The 23,476-nt window shown below is 42.0% G+C and overlaps 1 protein-coding gene across 1 annotated transcript; it reads left to right on the top strand.

Moving 5' to 3' along the window:
* Nucleotides 1-8,601, top strand: ndufa10 (NADH:ubiquinone oxidoreductase subunit A10). Its single transcript, XM_083681917.1, has 10 exons — nucleotides 1-132; nucleotides 700-868; nucleotides 1,310-1,525; nucleotides 1,647-1,733; nucleotides 2,557-2,678; nucleotides 4,906-4,985; nucleotides 5,186-5,240; nucleotides 5,586-5,671; nucleotides 6,120-6,228; nucleotides 8,311-8,601. Exons 1-10 carry the CDS (start codon nucleotides 58-60, stop codon nucleotides 8,377-8,379), a joined length of 1,068 nt encoding a protein of 355 aa, XP_083538043.1. The 5' UTR covers nucleotides 1-57; the 3' UTR covers nucleotides 8,380-8,601.
* Nucleotides 8,602-23,476: the final 14,875 nt, after the last annotated feature.

The following is a 23,476-nucleotide window of genomic DNA, read 5'->3' as shown; positions in this document are numbered from 1 at the left end:
CTTAAGCAAGAGGGCGATTTTTCGGTCAGATTTGAGGGTTTTCGGTGGGTAACAGCCATGGCGCTACGGGTGATCCGACTGGTTATCCCCTCCGGTACAGTGGTGTTTAAAGCAGGGACAACCGTGCAGACGGTAAGATTCTAAAAGCAGCTGTCAAAATTCTTTCTCGCGCAAACCAGGCGTAGATGAAGGACCTCAAGATCACATAAACCTCGGTACAAGGACATCATAACAACATGCTAATGTTATCAATGCTAGTTGTCATAGAGGGCAGTTTTGCGTGGCCGACAGTGCTTTGTGCTTTTTTAAAGTGAGCAGTAGGTGATTATTCTAAACAGCCATGCATTGTCACAACATATCACCTCTGCTGAAGTTGAACGTGTAATGGTGATCTCGCCTGCTAGCTATGAATGCTTAGCCTGTAGCTAGCCGAAGTGGCTGTCATTCATTGCTGACCATTTCTGCCAGCCTTCAATTAACAGTCTCGTCAAGTGCAACACACTGACATGCTCGATTCATAGGTGGCCCATTATGGTCACAACGATCATAAACACATGAAGATTCTAGTATATTTAAACTCCCGATTGTTAGCTGCATAGCCTTACTACTTTCAGACCTCCTTTGTTTACAGTGTCCAAGTTACCTAGCTAGGCCTACATGTTTAGCTAGTGATGTGACGTATCAATCGTTTTCTTTCAGGCTGGCATCCACACAGGCTCCGTGAGGAACCTGCAGTATGGCTGGTGGGCGTACGCTATGGGCGAGAGGACAACCCCAAGATTCAAGGAAACCAGCAAGATAATCTCCATCGATGGCAACCTGGCCTCGGGGAAGGGGGCGCTGGCCCAGAAGCTGGCTGACAAGCTGGGTAACTATAAAGTCTGTTATCGTCAGTCTTGTGAGGCCATGGATATTCATGGTGAATGCTAACTAGAATGCTTGGGATCACCCTTCATTGAAGTTGAGATATAAAACGACTGGAGTACAGTTAGGGTTAAGGTTAGGCTTTAGGGTTGGGTCGTCCCACGGATCCCACTTAACTACCTGGATTTCATGCGCCTCGGTTGCGTGTCGCGTGTCTCTGGCGAGGCAGACGGCCACAATTGCTCACTTGGTAGTAGTTGCGTATCAAGTTAGGATATAGTGGATGATGTTGATCAAAGTAATTCATTTGCATTCATACAGTATAGCACATTGTCTAAAACCTAAAGAGCATTGCATTGTGTACCAGAGTTGTTTCCCTTTGTTCCCCCAAGACAGTCTTCCCAAAGGGATTTTATTGATGAATTGTTCTGTGTGTGTGTTACAGGGATGCTGTACATGCCTGAGCCTGACACTAACTACATAGACAAGATGACAGGGGAGAAAGAGCCCCTGGACACTGCCTTCAATGGGAAATGCAGCCTGGAGAGGTTTTACATGGAGCCCAAGGCTGTGGACGGGAACTCCTACCGCCTGCAGGCCTGGATGTACCTCATGAGGCTGCTGCAATACTCGGACGCCCTTGAACATCTCCTCACCACCGGTACGGCTGCATAAAGGAACGCAGTCAGCTTGTACTGTATAAGAAGAGTGTGTTAGGGTGGGGGGTTGAATCTAAAACAAAAGTTGAATCTCATGTTGTTCTCATCATGTCTGTGTTCCAGGCCAAGGGGTGGTGATAGAGCGCTCCCCCTTCAGTGACATGGTGTTTGTGGAAGCCATGGCCAAGCAGGGCTACATCAGGAAGCAGTGTAAGTGTTGGAATCCATCGGCCACTATCTTGTTTAGAGATCTGATGGCATTATTGATTATGAATCAGCACTACTATAGTTTAACACCCACCTAAGAGAAGCAATGATAAGCCTAAATAAGACTGAGAGAAACGGTTGCAATGCTATCCTTATGTACACCATTCTAAACATGGATGGGCCAAATTGTTATATGGCTGAGATGAGGGGCATAGAATTAACTTTTTGGTTTACCAGCCAATCCACCAGCCACTTTTTTAAACCAACATTAAGGCAAAGATCACAAAAAAAAAAAAAAAAAACATTAGCATGACTCCTGACGCATTGAAAATGACTCCCTGCACAGAACGAACCTCCTGTAGTAAGTTTCACGCCTATCCCTGTGCCAAAATACCGCTAAATATTTTCCCATGCATGCTTTCTATTTCACGTGGTCGTGTGTAAGTTTCATTTTACTGTAAAGCTTTATTTTAGGTTGTAACAAGAATGCTCATAGTCTCTGGGGGTTTGTTTGAAAGTCAGGAGAAGCGTGAGTGAGATGCGCAGCAGTTACTGTCAGCTGGAGGAAGCAGGAGCAGCATGAGTGTTGTCACAAATGTTGAATCAACGGTGACCATAATTGTGTATTGCACCAGGTTTAAAAAAATAAATAATAATAATTATTGCCACATAGCATTTGAAAACGTTTTTGGCTACCTGCCAAAGTGGCTGGTAAGATTTACAGATTTACCCGCCAATGGCAAAATCTACCCGCATTTGGAGGGTGGTGGGAGTAATTTTTTTGTCCTGGCCTTAGGTTAATGAATCCATGTTTTCTTGAACGCAGGTGTGGAACACTACAATGAGATCAAAGGCATCAGCATCTGTGAGTTCCTCCCCCCACACCTCGTCATCTATGTGGATTCGCCAGCTGAGGAGGTGCAGAAGAAGCTGAAGCAGTCGGGCAAGGTGGGGAGACACGAAAAACTAATGATGGTTGCCTTCCAAACCCTGTCTCCAGAGTAGTCAGAGTAGTCTCCAGAGTAGTCAGAGTAGTCTCCAGAGTAGTCAGAGTAGTCTCCAGAGTAGTCTCCAGAGTAGTCTCCAGAGTAGTCAAACTGCATCGATGACGACTTCTCTGTCTGTCACTCCAACGAGGGGAGAACCTGCAGTGGTACTTCCTGTGAGGTTGAATGAGTCAGAGGCTACTATGTACCCTCTGGTGGTGATAATGAGCAATATATGCAGAAAAATGATTAGTTGGATGAATGCTGTCTTTCTCAATCAGAAACCTTTGAGAGTCCCCGTTTCATTTGTTTTACCAAGTCGTTTGACTATGATAAAGGTTGGGAGTCAGCAATAATGCCTCCAGAATACAGCCCACTGATTATATGTGTTTTTCTGGTCTGTAAAAGCATTAGAAACGGCTCCCTAAGTCTCTTAATCTAGTTCAGAATTCGAAAAAAGATGCTAATCCCCACCAGCCCCCCCCCCCCCCCCCCCCCCCCCCCAACACTGCTCTAAATTGGAACCTTTCCTCAGCCAAATGCCTCTGGGTAATGCGTCACAATTACAGAAATCTCCCGCACACACTGCCTCTGTAGGACCTCTCACTTGGCAGGCAGGCAGGCCTCTCACAAAGCCTTTTAGTTATTAGCATTATGCAATTGTGGCCTCAGCAATAATCCTCTCTTTAAAGATAATCATGGAGGCTGGGTGGAATTCAGTGTGAATCGAGTTGAATATGGAGTCACAACACACTGCCAGACGAAGTAGGCCTCAGGGGTAGAGCAAGTCCTTGGTGCTTAGAAGTTAGAACATTCACCATTTGATCTGCACCTACTTAGGATTGCTGTTTCTAACAAATTAATGCCTGAGTACATTTCACAGTGGTGTGGTTGGAATCTCTCTTTGGGAGTAACGTCAGTATACACTCACTAAGCACCTTATTAGGAACACTTGTACACCTTCTCATGGTGGAGTTCAAGTTTCAAGTTTATTGTTATGTCTCATACACAAGTGCAGGGAGTAAAGTTCTTAGGCTTGGTTCCATGACAATACATAAAATACAAATAAGCAGTAGGCAATGAAATAAGGTCAAGACAATAAGTGGCATGGTGGTGTAATGTGGTGGTGTAATGGTGTGGGGAATGTTTTCTTGGCACACTTTGGGCCCGTTAATACCAATCAATCATCGCTTGAATGCCACAGCCTATTGGAGTGTTGTTGTTGACCATGTGCATCCCTTCATGGCCACAATTTGCCCATCTTCTAATGTGTACTTCCAGTAGATAATGCACCATGTCACAAAGCAAAAGTCATCTCAAACTAGTTTCATGAACATGACAGTGAGTTCAGTGGCCTTCCCAGTCACCGGATCTGAATCCAATAAAACACCTTTGGGATTTGGTAGAACGGGAGATTCACAGCTTGAAAGTGCTCCTGAAAAATCTGCAGGAATTGTATGATGTCATCATAGACCAGAATCTCAATGCCACGAAGAATTGAGGCTGTTTTGAGAGCAAAGGGAGGCCCTACCCAGTATTAGTACAGTGTTCCTAATAAAGTGTTCGGTGAGTATATATCTCATCAGTGCCGACACATTGGTGCTTGTTTTGCTTTTAAACTGTCCGTTTGAAGATATACTCAGTGTTTTATTCTGCTTGTTAAACAACCGTTCTCTTCTATCGTATTGTTTATTTCCCAAATGCGTCCCTTTATGGTTTCTGGAATTGCTAATTTGTCAGGAGGATGGGTAGCTGAGGGGCATTGAGCCATATGTTGCACTTCTGAAGTCTTGAGCTTATTCTGGTCAATTGACGAATAAAGTGAAGCTAAATCCTGAATTACAATTCAAGTATGGCCTTTAGCTCAGATTTATAATGGCTTCTATTGAAGCGTTTTATATGGCATACACCCAATTAGTCACAAGTTAATTGCTTTTTCCTCTCGGAATTGGATATTCTGAGGTGTTGTTGAACATTTACAAAAGGTGGCTTTTAGTTGTTGACCGACTTCACTCACACTTCTAACGCACAAGGAATGCAAGTGTTCCACTTCAAACCTTCCTTGATGAGTTCAGTCAATTAAAAGCACTTAACAAGATAGAATACAACTTAATAAATGACATCTCTTCTCGAGTCATTAATTAATCTTTAACTAAAGTGTTTTTACTGTTTCTCTCTTATCTTTTCAGTCTTACCTGCAGAATGTATCCCTACCCTATTTGAAGAGCATTGAGGATGCCTACAAGAAGACCTTCCTCCCCAGAATCAGGTGAGTGGAACTGAAACATTGAGGTGATGTTTGATACCTTACAGGGGTCACCATAGTTGTCACCTTTACTCTTGACTGTTTACCTTGCTCTTTATTTTGTTGTTTTCTTGTAACTTTAACCATAATCATACAAAAAATGGTCTGAACAGGGTTTGAATGGTATGAACAGGGTTCGATCATGTTAATTTTCTACATTTCAGTGAGAGCGCAGAGCTGCTTGCTTACGACACAACCCAGGCACAAGATATTGAGAGGGTAAGAGAATATCGTGAATGACAAGACGCGTTGGAAAAGATGGCCTACAAGCTTTTAGATGTCCTTATTACCCAATGCAATGAATCTGGAATTCCCTGATTCCCATTGTTAACCATTTTACTCTGCATTATGCAAATTCTGTTGCCGATCTATAAGAATAATATAATAATATATGCCATTTAGCTGATGCTTTTATCCAAAGCGACTTACATTGTACTGAGTGCATACATTTCAGGATATATGGTCCCAGCAGGAATCAAACCCACAACCTAAATGTTGTTAGCGCCATGCTCTACCAACTGAGCCACAGAGGACCACGATCTAAACAGATCTTCTCCTTGACAGGTCATTGAGGACATTGAGGTCTTGAAGTTTGAGAAAGGACCGTGGACAGAGCAGGATGACGTCACCTACCACTACATGAGAATGATGTGAGTATATTTATGGAGAATTTATAGGCCTATGCTTCCTCCTAGGGGTATTATTCATTCTTCCACTCAGATTGCTCAGTGACCCAGTCGGCTTACACTGCATGTTAGGTGTACACCTATAATGACCTATCCTAGTCTATAATCATCTATAACGTTTATGAAGTTGCAATGATTCAATAATGACTCATTGTTAGGCCTAATAGATTTTTTTTTTTCTCCAAAAAAGTTAAACTCTAAACTCTGAACATGTCTAATTGGCAAAGGATACAAAATGATCCACTAATAGCAGCATGTTAGCAGCTAACAAGTGATTCATCAGTTCCCTATGCCTGGCCACCTGAAACAAAATGTTGACCTTCCCCTGCCATTCAAATCCCTGAGCATCTCCTGTTCAACTGTGGAGGCCTCATCATAAGCCTGGTGTTTTCCTGCCACTCTCTCTCCCCAGGGTCGAGGACAAGCAGAGGGTGTCAAGCTTGACCATCATACCCTACTTCCTTCCTGAAATCACCATCGGGGCCCACGAGAATGATGAAGGCTACTACGCCTATAAATCGGTACGGGGGGTGGGGGCGCTCTCTGCCAGACCTGGGTTCAAATAGTATTCAAATATTTTAAAATACTTAGTGGGCTTGATTGAGTTTGCCTAGCACAATGGAACCAATGGAATAGTCCCCATAGTGCAAACCCCGCCCACCTTACCCTATTTGAACTACTGTTTCACCCAGGTCTGCTCTGTACTTCTCGTATGTGGTGGTGTGATGTGGTGCTAGATCACTTGATATGAGCCGAATATGAGAGTGCAGGGTTATGAGGTACTGTATTATACTAGGATATCTCTTCCCCCTCCTTTCCACCCCCTTTTTCTATTAGTTTTCTTTCCCACCATAATGAATAGTTCTCTGCCTTATGGGTTTCTGTGGCCGTCCACAGCAATGGCTTCGCCTCCAGCATGATAAAGAACAATTTTCCTGCTGAAATATCGAATGAGAGAGAAGGAAAGAAGGAAAATGCCAGCCCGGATGTAGAATATTCTCAGAGTCATTGGTATCATCAGTCTTGCAGGAAAACATTTGCTTCTGACCTTTAGAGTTTATTGACTGGAGACTAGTTTTGTCTCCCTGCTGAAAAAAAGGGCTACGGAATGCGCAACAAGATTCTTTGAGCTGACATTTTGCTCTCGACGTGCCATATCGTGCTGGAGTGATTGGGAGGGGGAATCTGAAATGCTAAGGCCCTAGCTTGTCAACATTTCTCCTGGTGCCTTCTGTTGACAAAGTTCACTTTTGTCAGAGAGGAGGATAGAATTCTAGATTACAGTGTTGTGTAACAAGATAGAGAACAGATGGGCGAGATTTATTTTCCGTCTTCCCAATGTCTTACCAGCTTTAGTATCGGGCTGAGTTGAAGAAGCTGATGTCATCGTTAGCCATCACGATTCAAAATCAACAAGCCGGAACGGGCTATTTCCAACTTAACACCACTTCTCCAACCCTAAAGCTAAAGCTGTGATCAGCCTCTATGGCTAGGCCTAGTTGAGTGAAAGAGCCAGTGTGTTGACGCAGCTAGGCCCCGGTTAACAGTTCACTAGTTGTTTTTGTTTCCCCAGTCACAAGACTAATAGTAAGGCAGAGTGCATGTGACAGGGCAGCCCGACTGTCTATCACTCTGTCACTGATGTGGCTTCACATTAGCAGTAACTCATAACATGCTGTTTGCCAAGGCTCGGGGGTGATGGACTGCAATGTCGCCCCCAGCGACACAGGCACTTTGCTATACCATTAGTCTTGACTGTCATCCCAAAACCCAAGGATGGATGGGTCTTGAGCGGGCTACTTCTCCCAAGCTTAAGGGAATTGAAGGCATCGGCTCGGCTCCCTAAATCAGATCACTGTTAAACCTGCCCAAGTGTCCTTTGGAATCTTGACAGTGTTTCTTCTCTCTACCCAAGCGATTCCCATCGATTTTTCTTTTGAACTCAAGATAACTGAAAGCCATGCATTTCCTTTTGTGTTTTTTTTGTTTTTGTTTAGTTCTTGCTTGACAGCAACTTAGCAACGTCTCACAAAATGTCACTTGTGTTTGCGGCGTTAACAATGACACTGTCTAATGCCATTCACAACTCTGCTAAGATTGGCTAACTACATTTTCTGCAACACACGGTCAAAGCTACACTCACTGGGCACTTTATTAGGAACAATATACTAATACTGGATAGGGCCTCCCTTTGCTCTCAAAACAGCCTCAATTCTTCATGGCATTGATTCCACAAGATGTTGGAAACATTCCTTTGAGATTCTGGTCTATGATGGCATGATTGCATCAAGCAATTCCTGCAGATTTTTCAGGTGCACTTTCAATGGGTAAATTGTGGCCTTGAAGGGATGCACATGGTCAGCAACAATACTCAAATAGGCTGTGGCATTCAAGCGATGATTGATTGGTATTAATGGGCCCAAAGTGTGCCAAGAAAACATTCCCCACACCATTACACCACCTCCACCATGAGAAGGTGTACAGGTGTTCCTAATAAAGTGTTCGGTGAGTGTATATCCCAATGCATATGATGAACATGCATGTCATTTCTTCATCTCTTTAAACTGACTCATCATGATAATTTGATCTGTGTTTTCCCACAGATCCCAGGGAAGAAGTATGCTAAGGGTTTCAATGCAGACATAGGGGACAGGAACATCTGGCTGAAGTGAAGTGGAGTGTTCAGACTCTGGAGTACTGCTGTAAATGAATGGTTACCCACCCACCCCCTCATCACCTGCTCAATCCTCCCTATGGGCGGAGAAGTCTAAATAGTATGTGGTAATCCAGTCAGCAGGTTCTCTTCTCCGGTCCGTCTACTGTGTGTATCAAGGAGAAATTGTATGTTATAACAGAATATTTACCTATGTATTAAAAAATAAACCGAAAAACTTTTCAAAATGTCTGTGTCCTTTCACTTTTATGAAATGTATGCATCTATGAAATATATAAGAATGACCATGGGGCCACAGCAGGAGAGAGATTGCAGCATATCTATATTCACTAGTTATTTAAACTGGAAACATTCAAGCTTGCTTTCCCAGTTAGATGACTTGTATTATGACTTGTTTCCCCTACTACAACTCCCATATTGGTGTGTTCATGACAAGTCGGAAACTCAGAACCTCTGAGTTAAAATGTACGCAAGTTATTTGCGTATAGCTTCCTATTGGTTGATTCTGACACTCTCCAAGTGGGACACATGGGTATCGTCCTTCTACAACGAATTTTCAGTTTCCTAGTTCTGACATGTTATGAAGGTACCATTAGGCTCTCTGGTGGTCTAGATCACAACCTGTCAAGATTCCAAAACAGAACCCTCTGGTTATCACCTTTTTTATTTTCACAAGTTAAAGAGCCTTACCTGCCTGTTAATGTTCCAAGGATCCTCCTCCCTCCAACCTCTTCCTCTCTGCAGACGACAGGAAGTAACTATAACACTGTGACGGGATGTCGAGGCAGCCCACAATTAGCTGCAAGGGTGAGCAGAAGCAGCAGCCTTGCCAGGTGTCATCCCCAAGAGTGTTAATTGAATTTGTGGCATGAAGTTAACTCAAATAGTCCCTTATCACACGCACCTTAACAATCTGTGATCCCCATGGATGTGAAGCTCTTTCTGTGCATATGTAACACCTGACCTGTGAAATGCTTGTAGCTTCGTTTTTACCTGCCGTACTGAATACTATCTATGGAGCTTATCACACGGCCCATGGAAAAAAGGTTGGCAATTACCATTGTGTTGAAATCAGCAAGTCTCTTGACATTTATAATGTCACGGTCACAGTTGAAGTTGCTTATGAAGAGCAGTCTTTACAGCTACTCAAACAGTCTCACTTTCCAAAACTAGGCCTTATTTTCAAGCATTGGCAAAGGAGTTGAAAAGGGCAAATCGAGGGCAAAGAGTAGGCTTCAGTACATCATGTTCATACAAAACTGTAATTATTCAAAGTTATAGCCCTTCTTCTCAGTGTAGTTTATTATCAGGTGATCAGTCATTCCGATGCAAATGTATTTCATTAAAAGTCCAACTGAAGAAACTGAGCTCAGTTCATTTTAAAGTTTAGCTTGATTGTTCAACTATTGATTGTTCTGCTATCTTTGTACCCAGCAGCTTGCCTGTGAGCTAAACAACGCAATGACCAGATCTCTCTAAATAGGGTTGGCTACTCCAGAGCAGTCTGTGATTAATTTCTGCTCCTTTTGTCAGCTGCTGGAGAGAGTCTCATAGCTCTAATCATGTCTTGATTGCCAGGGCTGATACAGTACACAGCAGGCTCAATGGCTGAGTGCAGTGCATGGGAGACCAGGGGAATTCTCCAATTACACACACATCCTGCTTGTTGATCCCTATGACGATAGAAGAACTCTCCTCACTCCATCTTGAATCTCATTTGATACATTAAAATTATTCTACTGTTATAATCATGAACAAAACTACTTTGTCATGTATATTTTGGTTTTCTGTTTATTTTCTACCCTGTATGTTTTATTCATGGGTCTTTTCTTTGTACATACAGTGATGTATTTGTCTGCCATGTGGAATCAATAGAGCAAAGTAAACACTGTTTATGGGTCATTTCAATGCTTCCATGATCCTCAAATTTAATTGTGTCATTTTGTTCTGTAATTTTGTTTGGATGTGTGAAACACAGGATCTCATGTTTTTTGTTGTTGTTGTTTTGTTGTCGTTTACTCTTCCCCACGTTCCTTTCCTGTATCAAGTGACCTCTTCAGAAATGTTCAGACAAGAAATCATTAGCTAGAGTTAGACGCTGTAGTGAATTTCAACTGAAGAAAAAGATACTCCTTTTCAAAAGGGGGCACTATTGCACCATTTCAATTCAACGCTGAGCAGTAATATACAATATTTCTCTGTGTTTAAATATGTTTTTTCTTTGGTGTGCATGCCGTGGTTTGTGATTTTGGTCTGTGCATTTCTCTGTGGTGCATTTGATGGTAAGAAGCTTCTATTTTGACATGAGCGTTTTAAAAGTGTACATTTTTAATGCCTCAGGACTCAGGAGAGTCTCTCATTCTGCAGTTGTTGTTATAGGTTGCCTAAGCGTCTGATCCTGGAGAATATTGATGATGCTGAGATATGTCTGTAGCAAGATAAAAGCAGCAGACACATATGGGATACCAGAGAAACACGTTTGTCATCATAACATGTTGAAACAATGTCATTTATTCAAATCGAATACAACAGACTACACGTTTGTTTGATGAACATCTGTCCAAACCACTTTACTGAATGTTGCCATCCATCAATGTTATTTCGACACTCATGGTAGTTAATCTAATCTGATGTCATTTGTTATAGTCAAGTGCATTAAGGATGAATACACATGATACCATTCATCTGAGACACACCAACAGCCAAATCATCTAAAACACCTTAATGGGTTTCTATTTGTGTATAAGTCACTTATGATGCATTCACAAGCTTTGCATCACAACACAGGTTTGTTTTTTGACCAAAAATGTCTCCCATCCATAACGACAGTATTGTCACATCACACAGCTCGAGGAGGAACATGAACCACAGTGACAGTTCATGTTAATTCTGGATTCAAGTCAAGCTTGTTTGCCCCCTTTGAGGCCCCTTTATTCCTTCTGTTCCAAGTTGGATCCAAAACATGTGTCGACCCTCTAAGGTGTGTGGGAAGGCACAGAGTGTCATCCATTACAGGTTGCATGCTGGGAAGGCGGAGGACTGGGGTATGATGGAGGCCACCAGCGGTTGGAGGACATAATGAGAAGATCAAAGAGTGTGACACAGCGGTGTGTGGGAGGGTGTCTGAGGAACAGCGCTATTTAAATGTGAAATGGATCAGCAGCTGCCAGCGCAGGGCATGGGGGGAGTAGGGGAGAGGAGGGGAGGGAGGGGGCGGGGGGCACGGGAGGTCTCGTGACAAGTCAATCAGTAACACTCCATATTCCACATGACAAGGCCCCTCCCTCCTCCTTGACAGCCACTTACTCCTGCCTGCACAGGGTCCTTAAGTCCTCGTTAATCACAGAGTTGGAGAGAAAGTTTGCTACACACACACACGCACCCACGCGCATCGCATGCACGCATGCACGCACCGCACGCACCGCGCGCACGCACGCACACACGCACGCACAAATACTACATTGGAACACAGCAAAATAAATATAGTTTACATAGCTGTTTCTTTGAAATATGTGTGCAACATACCCACAAATGAGGCAAAGTAGACAAAGTTATTAGAAGTTATTGACGAATACCCTGTAGAAACATTACAATGTTATTGTAAATTACAATATTTCAGTAGTTTCTCACATCATTTCATCACTATGTAAAGATTATGTCCCCAGGGGTATGCGAATGTTCATGTTAAATCGTGCTTGAAAATGTAATGTACCCAAAGGCTTCTCATTTAATCAATCAAACGTGCAGCCTTCCTCCTTTTGTTTGGATTCGTGTGTTTTTTCTTAGATTTTAATTGTATCAATCGAGAGGTGGCATGACAGTTTCAACGGCAATCTGTTCAGGTGAAAAGAACACCCACTTAGAACTTGTGAGAACACCCAAATAGAACATCACAGGATCACAACAAACAATGATTCCGAGATGATCTCTTGATTGTTTTCCACAGTAAACCCTATTTCGTACAGGAAGATTGGTGAACAGTCCTCAGGCTCCATCTCCTCTTGCCTTCCTGCCTCCATCACAACAGCAGATAACAGAAATCCTGACACACTGAGCCTGCAGGATATGATTTCACAGAGACACGGGGTGTCATGAGCATCTCTGTCCTTGTGACACAATTCCTGTTTCATTGGATAAGGCTTTTGGGCCAACTTTCTTTTGGATAGGTTGATACAGTATAAATGACAAGGATTATGAAGCTAGATTCCTTATCATATGAAAAGATCTTCCACTCCATTGTATTTCTGACAATATGAACATATTTTCCCCTCAGTTCATTTCCTGACAATATATGAATGGATTATCTACTCAATTTAATGGTGCACATGTCTGTTTTTCTCGCTGCGCTTATATCTTATTGTAGAGGAAAACATCATTCTGTACAAGCCTTGGAATGCCTTGCTCATTTTCTCTAACACACACACACACACACATACACACACACTCGCACACACGCACACACGCACACACGCACACACGCACACACACGCACACACGCACACACACACACTGTGTATGTTTCATTGCCAACTTAAGCAGAAACAGATCCCATTCACCAAAAAAGCCAAATTGTGGCCACTGTAAAAATGTGTACGGAAGATGCACACAGACACACACTCTCTCTCAGCAAGTGACAAGCAATTTTTCCACTTGATGAAAATCTAAATCTTCAGTCATATCCCCCCAGAACCAGCTGGACAGTAATCTCTGCTGAAAGCCACATTTGGAAAAGGGAAGTGCTCTCAAAAACATATTAGAGTGAGGCGTGCATGTAAGTCTTCCAAGGCCATCTTTTTGGAAGGCAATCATGTCCAACACCATGTCATTTTCCACTTAATGTTAAATATTGTTATTCTAACCACTTGTCTGTCATCTTCTCCCAGATACATACCTTTATTATCGCCGTTGAAAATGGCCTAAAAAAATAAATGTCAGTGTTTACCTCAGCAAAGAGTCTGGGTATGGGGACCTGCATATTGTAGTAGAAGACAGAGTGAGAGATGCCTAAATAAAGATGAATGCATACAGAGCATGATATCCTCAGGTTGGAAAACCATGGGTGACAATTTCATTCCTAGAACTTGATGTTTTATTTATGACATTGGAGGTTGGACCCAAAACTCATGTGGAAACAGAATCTAGATATTAATGCATACCCAGACACTTACTTTAATCACAGATTGTTAATGCTGTACATGTTTTATTTATTTCACCCTGCAACAGTGTAGTAGACTGTAAGCTATGTAGCCCTTTATTTCAGCCATTCCAAGTGAATACATTCCCTCTATTCATTTGCCATCGTATTTAATATTAACCAATGGAGCATCTATACCCAGTGTGCAAAGTATTAAGTAGTTAAGGGAGAATGAAAGGCAGTTGGATTTGAGGGGGTGAACATGTTTCTCTACTAAAACACGTTAATCGTCCCAATGCTGGGTCGTTAACTAAACATCTCGATCTGCCAAGCAGGGTGTAAAAAGTGTTTACAAAACATTAACATCCAAAACAGCTTTTCAGATAACACAACTAACACACCATCCATTTCCTTGAGGGACATGATCAGTTCCCAGCTACCCAGCAGTCAGAGTGTTCCCCCACATCACTTTTCAACACCTGGGCCACTTGGCATTGCTTGATTCATGACTCATCACCACAGAGGGAACCAAGCTAATTCTTAGCCAATTGCACGAAGGCAGCGCCTGCCAGTGTTAACATTCTCCATTATTGATATGCCCAGTGGATGCCCCCTGCCCAGGGATGCTTACATAACTTAAGACTTTTAACTCCTCCATTTATAGAGTGGGATATAAACTGAGCCAATGCAGATTAAAGCTCGCCCAAGGGTGTGAAATCAGGCATCGCCTCAAACATGATTTGAACCCCCTCCTAGCCATAATCTTAAATCCCAAACTCCTACTGCCCCAAGAAATACATATTTTTTTACTTTCAAAAATACACATTGATATTTTGAGAATGAAAAAAAGGGCACAGCCTGCCTGGTTTTGCTGGATAAGCTGTTGGAGAAGCAAAGCTTTAAATAGAAGTTTTATTCAAATTTTCATATGTAACACATATTGAGGAAAATGAGGAAGGAGGGGAAATGACTTTAGGGAATCTCTTGAAATCCAGTTAATTTGCTCCCTGGCCAAAATTAAGCCTGCAGCTTTCATAAATTACCATTTCATTAAGATTCAGAAGAAAAACAGATTTAAATATTCATGTATTCTCAGGCACTCTGGCCCCTTCTCTGATTAGATTTTAATTACATGACTTTGTCTTAAACAAATGAGGGGCGGCAGCATAAAGGCCTATTTGTCTTAGCTGATAATGAGAGCACCTGAAAGGTAGCTCCCGCTTTGCTGAAAGGAGTGTGTCGTTCCTGAGCAAGAACAAAAGATTCTCCCCCACATCCCGCCCCCTTGGCCCCTCCTGGCTTCTCTTGTTTATTTGGGTGAGTGAGAAAAGGAATGAAACGAAATATTGGCACTCCATAACGGAAACCCAGTGGACACGATTTTACACTTAGTCACTGGTTGTCGTAGCCTCTCCTCCCTCTCGAGTGAATGTCTCCTCACCTCTTACCCGCCCCCGTCCCCCTCCCCAACCCACCCCTCCAAATGTCCCTGTTTTTTTAATGTCATTACTTTTCACAACTCCTCAGAATTATTCAACGGCTCAGCTGAGAGAAACGGGGCCAGGTCAAGGTCAATTATTTTTCTCCTGTAGTGTATGTGTGTGTGTGTGTGTGTGTGTGTGTGTGTGTGTGTGTGTGTGTGTGTGTGTGTGTGTGTGTGTGTGTGTCTGTGTGTGTGTGTGTGTGTGTGTGTGTGTGTGTGTGTCTGCGTGAGTGTGTGTGTGTGTGGAGGAGGCTTCCCTCAGTCAACTATCATTCTTATTCAGTAGGATGGGGAAACTTTGCTTTGCCACTCCTGCCACCAGCTATACTGCATGCGTAAATAGTGTTACGAAGCCCAGGAACACCTCTCCTGGCCTGATACGTTGTGACACTCTCACTTTCAGTGGAGTGTCACTATGAAAACAAATACAAAGCGAGGGAAAGTGATGTTTCCCCCCAAACTATGAGGCAGCTTCCATCTGCCATGTTCTGCAATGCCAGCAACAGCCCTCAGAATACCATTCCAGAGATTGGGGAGAGCAGCCCCTACGGTTGGTATTATAGGAATTTGAATTGGCTCCTACCGCTAGTCACTTGTACAAATGTATCCATGTTCATGGAGTGAAGTAAATCTCCAGTGCATTCAACATGGTTAGATAGCTTAACAAACAGTACATCTAAATAAGTTCTCTCTGGGCGAATTGAAAATAAATAGTAGTGGTTTCCCTCTATCTTTCTGAAATTGCCCTTGTCAACCTTTTGATACAGTTTTTTTGTATTCTATGGCTGGGAAGGTTATGCTCTAAAAACCCATCTTTCTCACCCACCTATCTCAGTGCTATCAGAAGGGTTCATTGAAGATCTCGTTTCTCCAGTCATGCTCCCTCCCTCCTGATGCGCGGGACATCACACACACACCATATCCCTGTATCTATATGCCTGTAGGGAAGGACAGTGTAATGATCCCTGATAATGATCTCTGTAAAATCAGGAAGCCGTTTTTGCCCATGTAAGCAGCATGAGGTCCCTTATGGCCCCTCTTGGAGCTGGAGGACTGACTGCCACACTAATTAATTTTGGCTAATGGCCCTAGACCTCTCTCTCTCTTTCTCTCTCTCTCTCTCTCTTTTTTTCTCTCTCTCTCTCTCTCTCTCTCTCTCTCTCTCTCTCTCTCTCTCTCTCTCTCTCTCTCTCTCTCTCTCTCTCTCTCTCTCTCTCTCTCTCTCTCTCTCTCTCTCTCTATCTATCCCTCTCTCTCTCTCCATCTTTCTCCCCCCCCCTCTCTCTCTCTCTTTCTCTCTCCACCCCCCCCCCTATCTCTCTTCCTCCTTCTTTTACCTCCTCTCCACCAATTAAGGCCCTGTGAGGAATGGTAATGAGGCAAGCTGTTTGAAGTGTGGATCTCAGACATGGCCTGGGCCCTCAGGTCTCTATTACATGACTCATAAAGGCTGCAGACTCAATACTTTTTTGTTCTATTTTTTTTGTTTGTTCTTTTACCCTTTACTACCTTTTTCATCTTCATTGATTACTATTACACTTGCTGAATGTGCTTAAATATTGGGAAATGTTGTAGAGTTAGAGTAGACACCTCCGTGTGTTGATTTTTTACCTGTATTTCCCTGACCTGATTATCTCCCGTGGTTCAGGTTCAGAGTTTCATGACTGCTGGCACCTAGTGGTGGGGAGTGGAATTACAACACTCCCTTTCGCCCTGAGGCAGAGAGTCCAGTTTGGCCTCGTCAGCTAGCCTCCCATTTACACCTCAAGGCTAACAGCTTATACTGGCAACACCTGCAATGAAATCCACTGTTTTTGCTTCTGTGGACATTCCAATGTCATTGGAAGAATATATGCTATCAGCACATGCTTAGTAATGAATCCAGCATCTACAGTAGCCTATTAAACCCATGACAAACACTGTTAATCTGAGATAGAGAATTATAACAAAGGTGTAGGTACAGTACCAGTCAATAGTTTGGACACACCTTCTCATTCAATGGTTTTTCTTTATTTTTTATTATTTTCTACATTGTAGATTAATATTGAAGACATCAAAACTATGAAGGAACACATATGGAATTATGTAGTAAACAAAAAAGTGTTAAACAAACCAGAATATGTTTTATATTTTAGATTCTTCAAAGTAGCCACCTTTTGCTTTGATGACAGCTTTGCACACTCTTGGCAAGGTGTGTCCAAACTTTTGACTGGTACTGTATATTATCTAGCAAACAACAGCGACACAAAATTGCATCATTAATACAATTTCAAATACTTTACTGGCTCCCTTCTCTAATGGCTCCCTTCTCTGCATCTCAAAAGTGAAGGCTGAAATTGGGCCCTGTCGTGGAAAGAACCGTAGCAGATAAATGACGATAAATTAACTCTTTCTTCTGATAATTGTGCCGTTGGGGGATTTGTGGGCTCTGCATAATTGCTCCCCTCAGACCCACTGATTAAGGCTGGATCAGAGCCTGAGTCAGCATATATTGTAGACCCCAAAGGGCTGAGAGAGCCATGGTTAGCCATACTCATCATTGTTTTCATATTCCACAAGTAAATCTCATTTTCATGTTTTACTGGGATTGGCTCTAATTATTAAATCTCATTACATATTGGAAAACAGTGGGGGTCCAGATGTAAATTGATTGTTTGCTCCGACCTTGTATTGATCAGGAAACTAGCTAGTTGGTATTTGGGAATAATCTCTGATGTGTTTATTTACAGTACATACAAAGTATGTTTTAATGGGAACTGAAATCAATCACTGAATGCAAATTTACATTTCACACCCGCCTGTATAGTATATGAAACACCCACACCCATTCTAAAAGTGCTATTCAATTGAGAGACAGTACTCTTCTCTTTTGTGTCTAGTTATGCAACACATCTGAAATGCTCAGATAACTATTACAACTTAGGCTTATTATAAGAATCATTGTGTTTGAATGTTCTATGATGATTTCTAAAGCTATGATTGCCGAGTCTGCAATGTGAGGGGTCACAGTGCATCTTTTCAAATGGGGTTGAGGCACAAGGCCGAGATTAGAATAAAATGAGAGTGAAGTGCTTCCAACAGAATGAGATCCATTGTAATGTAATGAAAGCATGTTGAACCAGTATTGGTCTCGGAGCCTTGAGTTCAATGCCGTAATGAAGACATCCAATGACATTGCGAATATATATCTTCTTATTGCCTTTGAAGGTGGGCCAGGTAAATAGCTGTAATTTCAGAATAATTTCCACCCCAATATGTTTTATTATATTGATACTGCAAAATCAGCAGTTCCTGGTGAATTGCCTCTCACAAAAGATTCTCTCTCTCTCTCTCTCTCTCGCTCTCTTTCATTATCTCTCCCTCTCTCTCTCTCTTTCTCTCCCTCTCTCTCTCTCTCTCTCTCTCTTTCATTCTCTCTCTCTCTCTCTTTTCATTCTCTCTCTCTCTCTCTCTCTCATTCTCTCTTTCTTAATGAATAGACACTCTGCTCAATGGTGCATCCTCGATGTATCTGAAGGTTTTATTATTTTGGCAGGGACTCAAAAGAAGATGGATGCATGATTGTCGCTGTGAGGGCTCACCTCTAAAGCAACTAACAAAGGATGTTTATCATATGAGTTTTATTACTGCCAGCTACTGTAGCGTGATGGTACTGCTTAATTGTGTGGCTCATTCAGTGGTCTCAGTGAGTGGGTGGCAGATGTATCAACCTTGCAAGTTGAAATACAGCATTCATAATAGGCAACCTCCTGCTGGAAGTGAGGTAAAGTACTGTCGGGTTCCCTATTAAAACAAATATTCTAAGTGGTGAGAAGATGCTCTGTTCTGCTTTCAAATGAATGTGCCTTATTAATTAGCTGTCTTAAAAGGTATGTTGTGGAGATATTTTTGCAAATAATTGACCTCGAATTTTGGCTCAAATTGAAATCGTTTTTTTTCTAAATGCATAAGACTTTGAGTACTAAACTTTCCTGAATTCCTACAATATTTCTTGGGGCATGGATATTTTTTTTAATTCGGTTCAATTTCAGGGACTCTTATGTTAATCTAGAGGCAAACAGTTATGGAGTGCACCTTTAAAAGTTTAAAGCTTGCAGTTGGTACCACTGGCGTGCCCTAACTGGCGTTTCAGAGTCACATTGCCACTACATCTCTCTGATTGAATCCTCACTTGTGTATCTGGTGTGTCTTCTTGTCTGTGTTGACACACAGACCGGTCGTTGATCCCTCCTCTGGCAGAGAGCTCATCTCATCTCCATGTCTATAAATACCCCCACTACCTGAGCAGGGGTGATGTGCCCCCCCCCCCCCCCCCCCCCCGCCCCTCCCTCCTCCTGTGAGGACAGATGTCACATCGTCAGGAGGGGAGAGTACATTCTCCAAAAAGTGACCCCTCAAAGTAAGTATCTCTCTCATCTTGCTTGCCAACCACCTCGAAAACTGGCAGGCACCGTTCTGAGCAATGCAAACACTGAAAAGTCTTGACTGAAAAGTATTTTGGATGATTATTCAAAGGACAGATAAAGGACAGATCCGGGTACCATCTGAGCATATGCTTTCATACGTCTCCTGTATTCACAGACTGTGCATCAATAAGGCATACAAATACATTTTATAAAAAATGTAGTACTGTAGTAATACATTATGGAGACACGTGACACTATAAGGGCTATTACCTCTCTGAAGAGTAAGGATTAGGCTGTTTTAGAGAAGCAAACCAGTGTTGAGTGTAGCCTATGTTGTTTGAAGTACAGTAGCCCAACAAAGCTACTGTATTGTAGGAGTCAAAACTGAGTGTGCTAGAAAACCCTGTTAGTACATATGTCAGATTTAGAGTTTGGTGCTCAATCAAATTCCCTTTCTTTTTTTTTGTTTTTGACAACTCTAAAGATCTAATTTTAAGCATCGTTTTTTTTTTTATATTGAATGCATATATAATTTTCTCTGACAAAAAATGTGCTCTTTGATAAGACCTGTATATGTGCCTTTGAGAGTTGGATATCTGCCGCCAGTGATATCATATTCTCTATATTTTAGAGAGTTAGTCTTTGGCTCCTTGTGACATTCTTCAGCTCTTGATTAATTAATACTCGTAGCACAACCGAGGCATATGAATCTGCTTGGGCAGCCTTTCCTGCTTCAACTTCCTTTTGATGTGCAGTTAAAGTCCTAACAATTCTGGTCCCCCCCACTTGCTTTGTGAATCTTTCTACTGCACCTCATTTCAAAGTCTAATTGCATTTCTATTATTCATAATGATCTGGTTACACTACATTCATTTTAGATTACTAATTATAATGTTTCAATACACACTGGTTTTCATGGGTGGTACAGCCGGGAATGCTTTGCTCTTCACTTTGTAGATATGAGTCCTATATACTGTACAGCTCATATATCCATATCATGTTAAGTATGAGCTTAATAATGTTTTTGAAACTCCTTAAACTAAAAGAGCAACATATTGTCACATTAAGGAGGTGAGTATCAAGATAGCCTTAGAACCAGGATGCATGCACACAGCTACCAGGGCAGATAAAGCAATGTCAATTTTCAAACAAACGCTTTGGACAAAAAGGTACAGCTTGAACTCAGTGTACGTGCTTTGCTCACACAGAGAAGTTATTACAAATTCAATGATGCTTTGCTGTTGGGGAAATGTTATCTTAAATGCTCACTGTTGGAACTTGACTTTGATATGACAATCCACTGCACACCATGTCACCACATAGAACCACAAAGCACAAATCAAACAACGACGCTAAGGCTTTTATCACAAAGGAGAAAACTTAAATGCATTTTCTCTCTTTTCCACCCTCCCGATCCTGTTCGCTCTTAAACAGAGGGGAGCCTTTGGAGTTTTATGGAATGCTAAAATGAACTTTAAGAAAGCAATTTGTCTTTGGCAACAAGAGTTATTGCGTGTGTGTCACCAAATTCCAAGGGAGATTCAAAATACTCACTCTGAAGTCATAAGTGAGGACTGGGGATAGGGATGGGGGATGGAAAAGGATGAGCTTACACCAATCTGCAGAGTTTCTGTAAATCCCAACACAAAGATGACTACACTCGTACTGGGACTTCAGTACTGGGACTTCAGTACTGGGGCTTCTTATCATAATGAAATGTCTTGACTCCACTTAGACGATACACAGAACTCTTGAAAACTCTAATAATAATCCAGCCGAGCTGCCTCTCTCTAGGCTCCTAGAGCCCCTGTACCCTCCCTGTTCACTTTTATTACAGGTGTCTTGCCCACATATTTTCAAAGTGAGGAGCTTGAAATGAGCGGCAAGCCAGAGAAGCGATCTGACAGCAGGTGTCCGACGGCCACGTCTGTAAGACCACACTGTGAATTATTACTGTGATTCTCTTTTCCCAGAGAGAAGGGAAGATCAATGGAGACGAATGGCAGTGCTATAACTCTTGCCTGAGACCTGATGGACCAAATTGGCCTTATTGTGTCTTTCCATGGCTGTCTCGGAGCAGAGAGAGGGCTGCCGTGGGCTGGGCCGTGGTGACGTACATCAGACTGCAAACACCCTCCTTGTATGAGACACTTGTCAAGTGGGCAGGGGAAATATCTGGCAACATTGCAGTAACACTTGATAACATCCTTCATTAGAAAGCCAATGTAAATGTTTAAGTTGATAAAATAATACTGTTTTACAGTGCGTTCTAATGCTGGGATACTCATTTTTTCAAGTACTGTATATGCTACTTATACTGTATAGTTTAAAAGAGGCATATTGTTGAAAGTTGAAGCTGAACTCAGACTGACCTTGGTTTCCGTCTTTGAGTAGAGTAGTTCTGGAGAGAATTATCAAAAGTTTATAGATTCACTTTATTGATTATTTGCAAGCTGTGTTCCAGCCATTATGGAGTTGAGTTTCCAATTTTCAAATGGCAGAAAGAGATCATTCCCTTTGAATCACATCAGAGTGAAATGACTTCAGGATAGTGACATACTGTGAAGTATTAAGCAGTTCTGAGAATCCTCACAGCTCAACAACAAAATCTTCTCTGCTGAGGCAGACATGCTTGATAAGTTCCCAGCAGTGTTTTGATTTTTAGCTCATTGCAGTTATCGACAGACCCACCCTACTATACAGTACACTGTGTGTTTGATATGGAAGACCAGTCACGGCTCAAGGCACAAAAAATACTCCTTCTGAACCTGAGCAGCACTTTTCACATATGAATGCATTCATATATGTCATTTTTTTTTCAAAACTTAGAAATAGTACATGTTCGACTTGGAATGACTTTTATTTGCTTTTAGTTGGATTTACCTTGTGGAAATAAATAAAACATTGGAGCTTCAAAATAATGCGACGGCATGAATATTTCACCAGTGAAGAAAACATTCTCTCTATGCAACGGAGGGAACGTTAAGAGTAAATTCTTCCCACTTGAAAAAACAGTTATCCCAGAGTGCAGAAAGAACAGAGTAAAGTTTTTATTTATTTCTATCTCCAGCTGAGACTAGCTGGGTTCTTTCCGCTGTTTCTCAACGCCAGTAGTCTCCTGTCACTTAAGGAAGAGAGGATGGTGGGACCCAGAAGTCTGTTTGTTAAAAGCACCTATTACTCTTTACAGTATGCAATACACTTACAATGAAATCCATTAGTATGGCTTCTTGCAAAGAGAGAAACAAACAAAACAGATAAAACATAACTTTTAGAATCAAGGTTGGCTATTTGAAGATAGTTTGCTGGTCTTATATTGTTACAGTTATTCAAGAGTACATTTGTGTCACACCTTTTGCCTTCTTCTGGAGTGAGAGAGGCAAGAGAGAACTGCATTATCTTCAGGAATGTTAAGCAGAGATGAAAGTGTTCTGAGTGTCTTACCCTTCGCTTAATGTGTTATCTAAAAAGAAAAAACTGCTCTCAAGTGGGTACATAATTACATCGCTGTTTGTGTGTGTGTGCGCGCGTGTGTCTTGAGATTGCTTGCACATTGAGTTATTCATACCTGCGTCATTGGTGGTTATCAAAGCTGAATTGCTCTTCAACAAACCTGCTGTTCGAACCCAAACACCTCTCATCCTATTTGTATTTTTCTCCTTTTTTTTTTTAAAACTCAGCAATCATGAAGACAAAGAAAGGAAAGTTCTGCAGTCTCAACATTAATAAGAGGCAACAGAGAGGAAAGGAGCAACAGGGGTTGGGGAAGAGAAATGAGATGAGATTCTGAGCTCCAGGGGCTTATTCCCAGTTGCTATTTCAACCACAATAACAATTAATTGACAAAGAAATTATTTTCTTGGTGCTCTCATTTTTGCTTAGCATCATCCTGGCAGAAAAGGCACAAACAGTATCAAATGATTGCAGCTGTCACTTCACTGAGCCAGGGCAGTTATCGTTGCTGTCAGTTCATAATAGACTTTAATATTTTTCCTTACAAAGGCAATTTAAACAGCATCATTACAACGTTTTGAGAAATAGTTCCTACAAATAGGGTTCTAGCCTTGACCAA

The sequence above is a fragment of the Argentina silus genome (assembly GCF_951799395.1).
Source record: "Argentina silus genome assembly, chromosome: 12".
NCBI classification, from domain to species: domain Eukaryota; kingdom Metazoa; phylum Chordata; class Actinopteri; order Argentiniformes; family Argentinidae; genus Argentina; species Argentina silus.
Note: the sequence above shows the minus strand (reverse complement) of the source record. Positions and strands in the feature narration are given on the sequence as shown.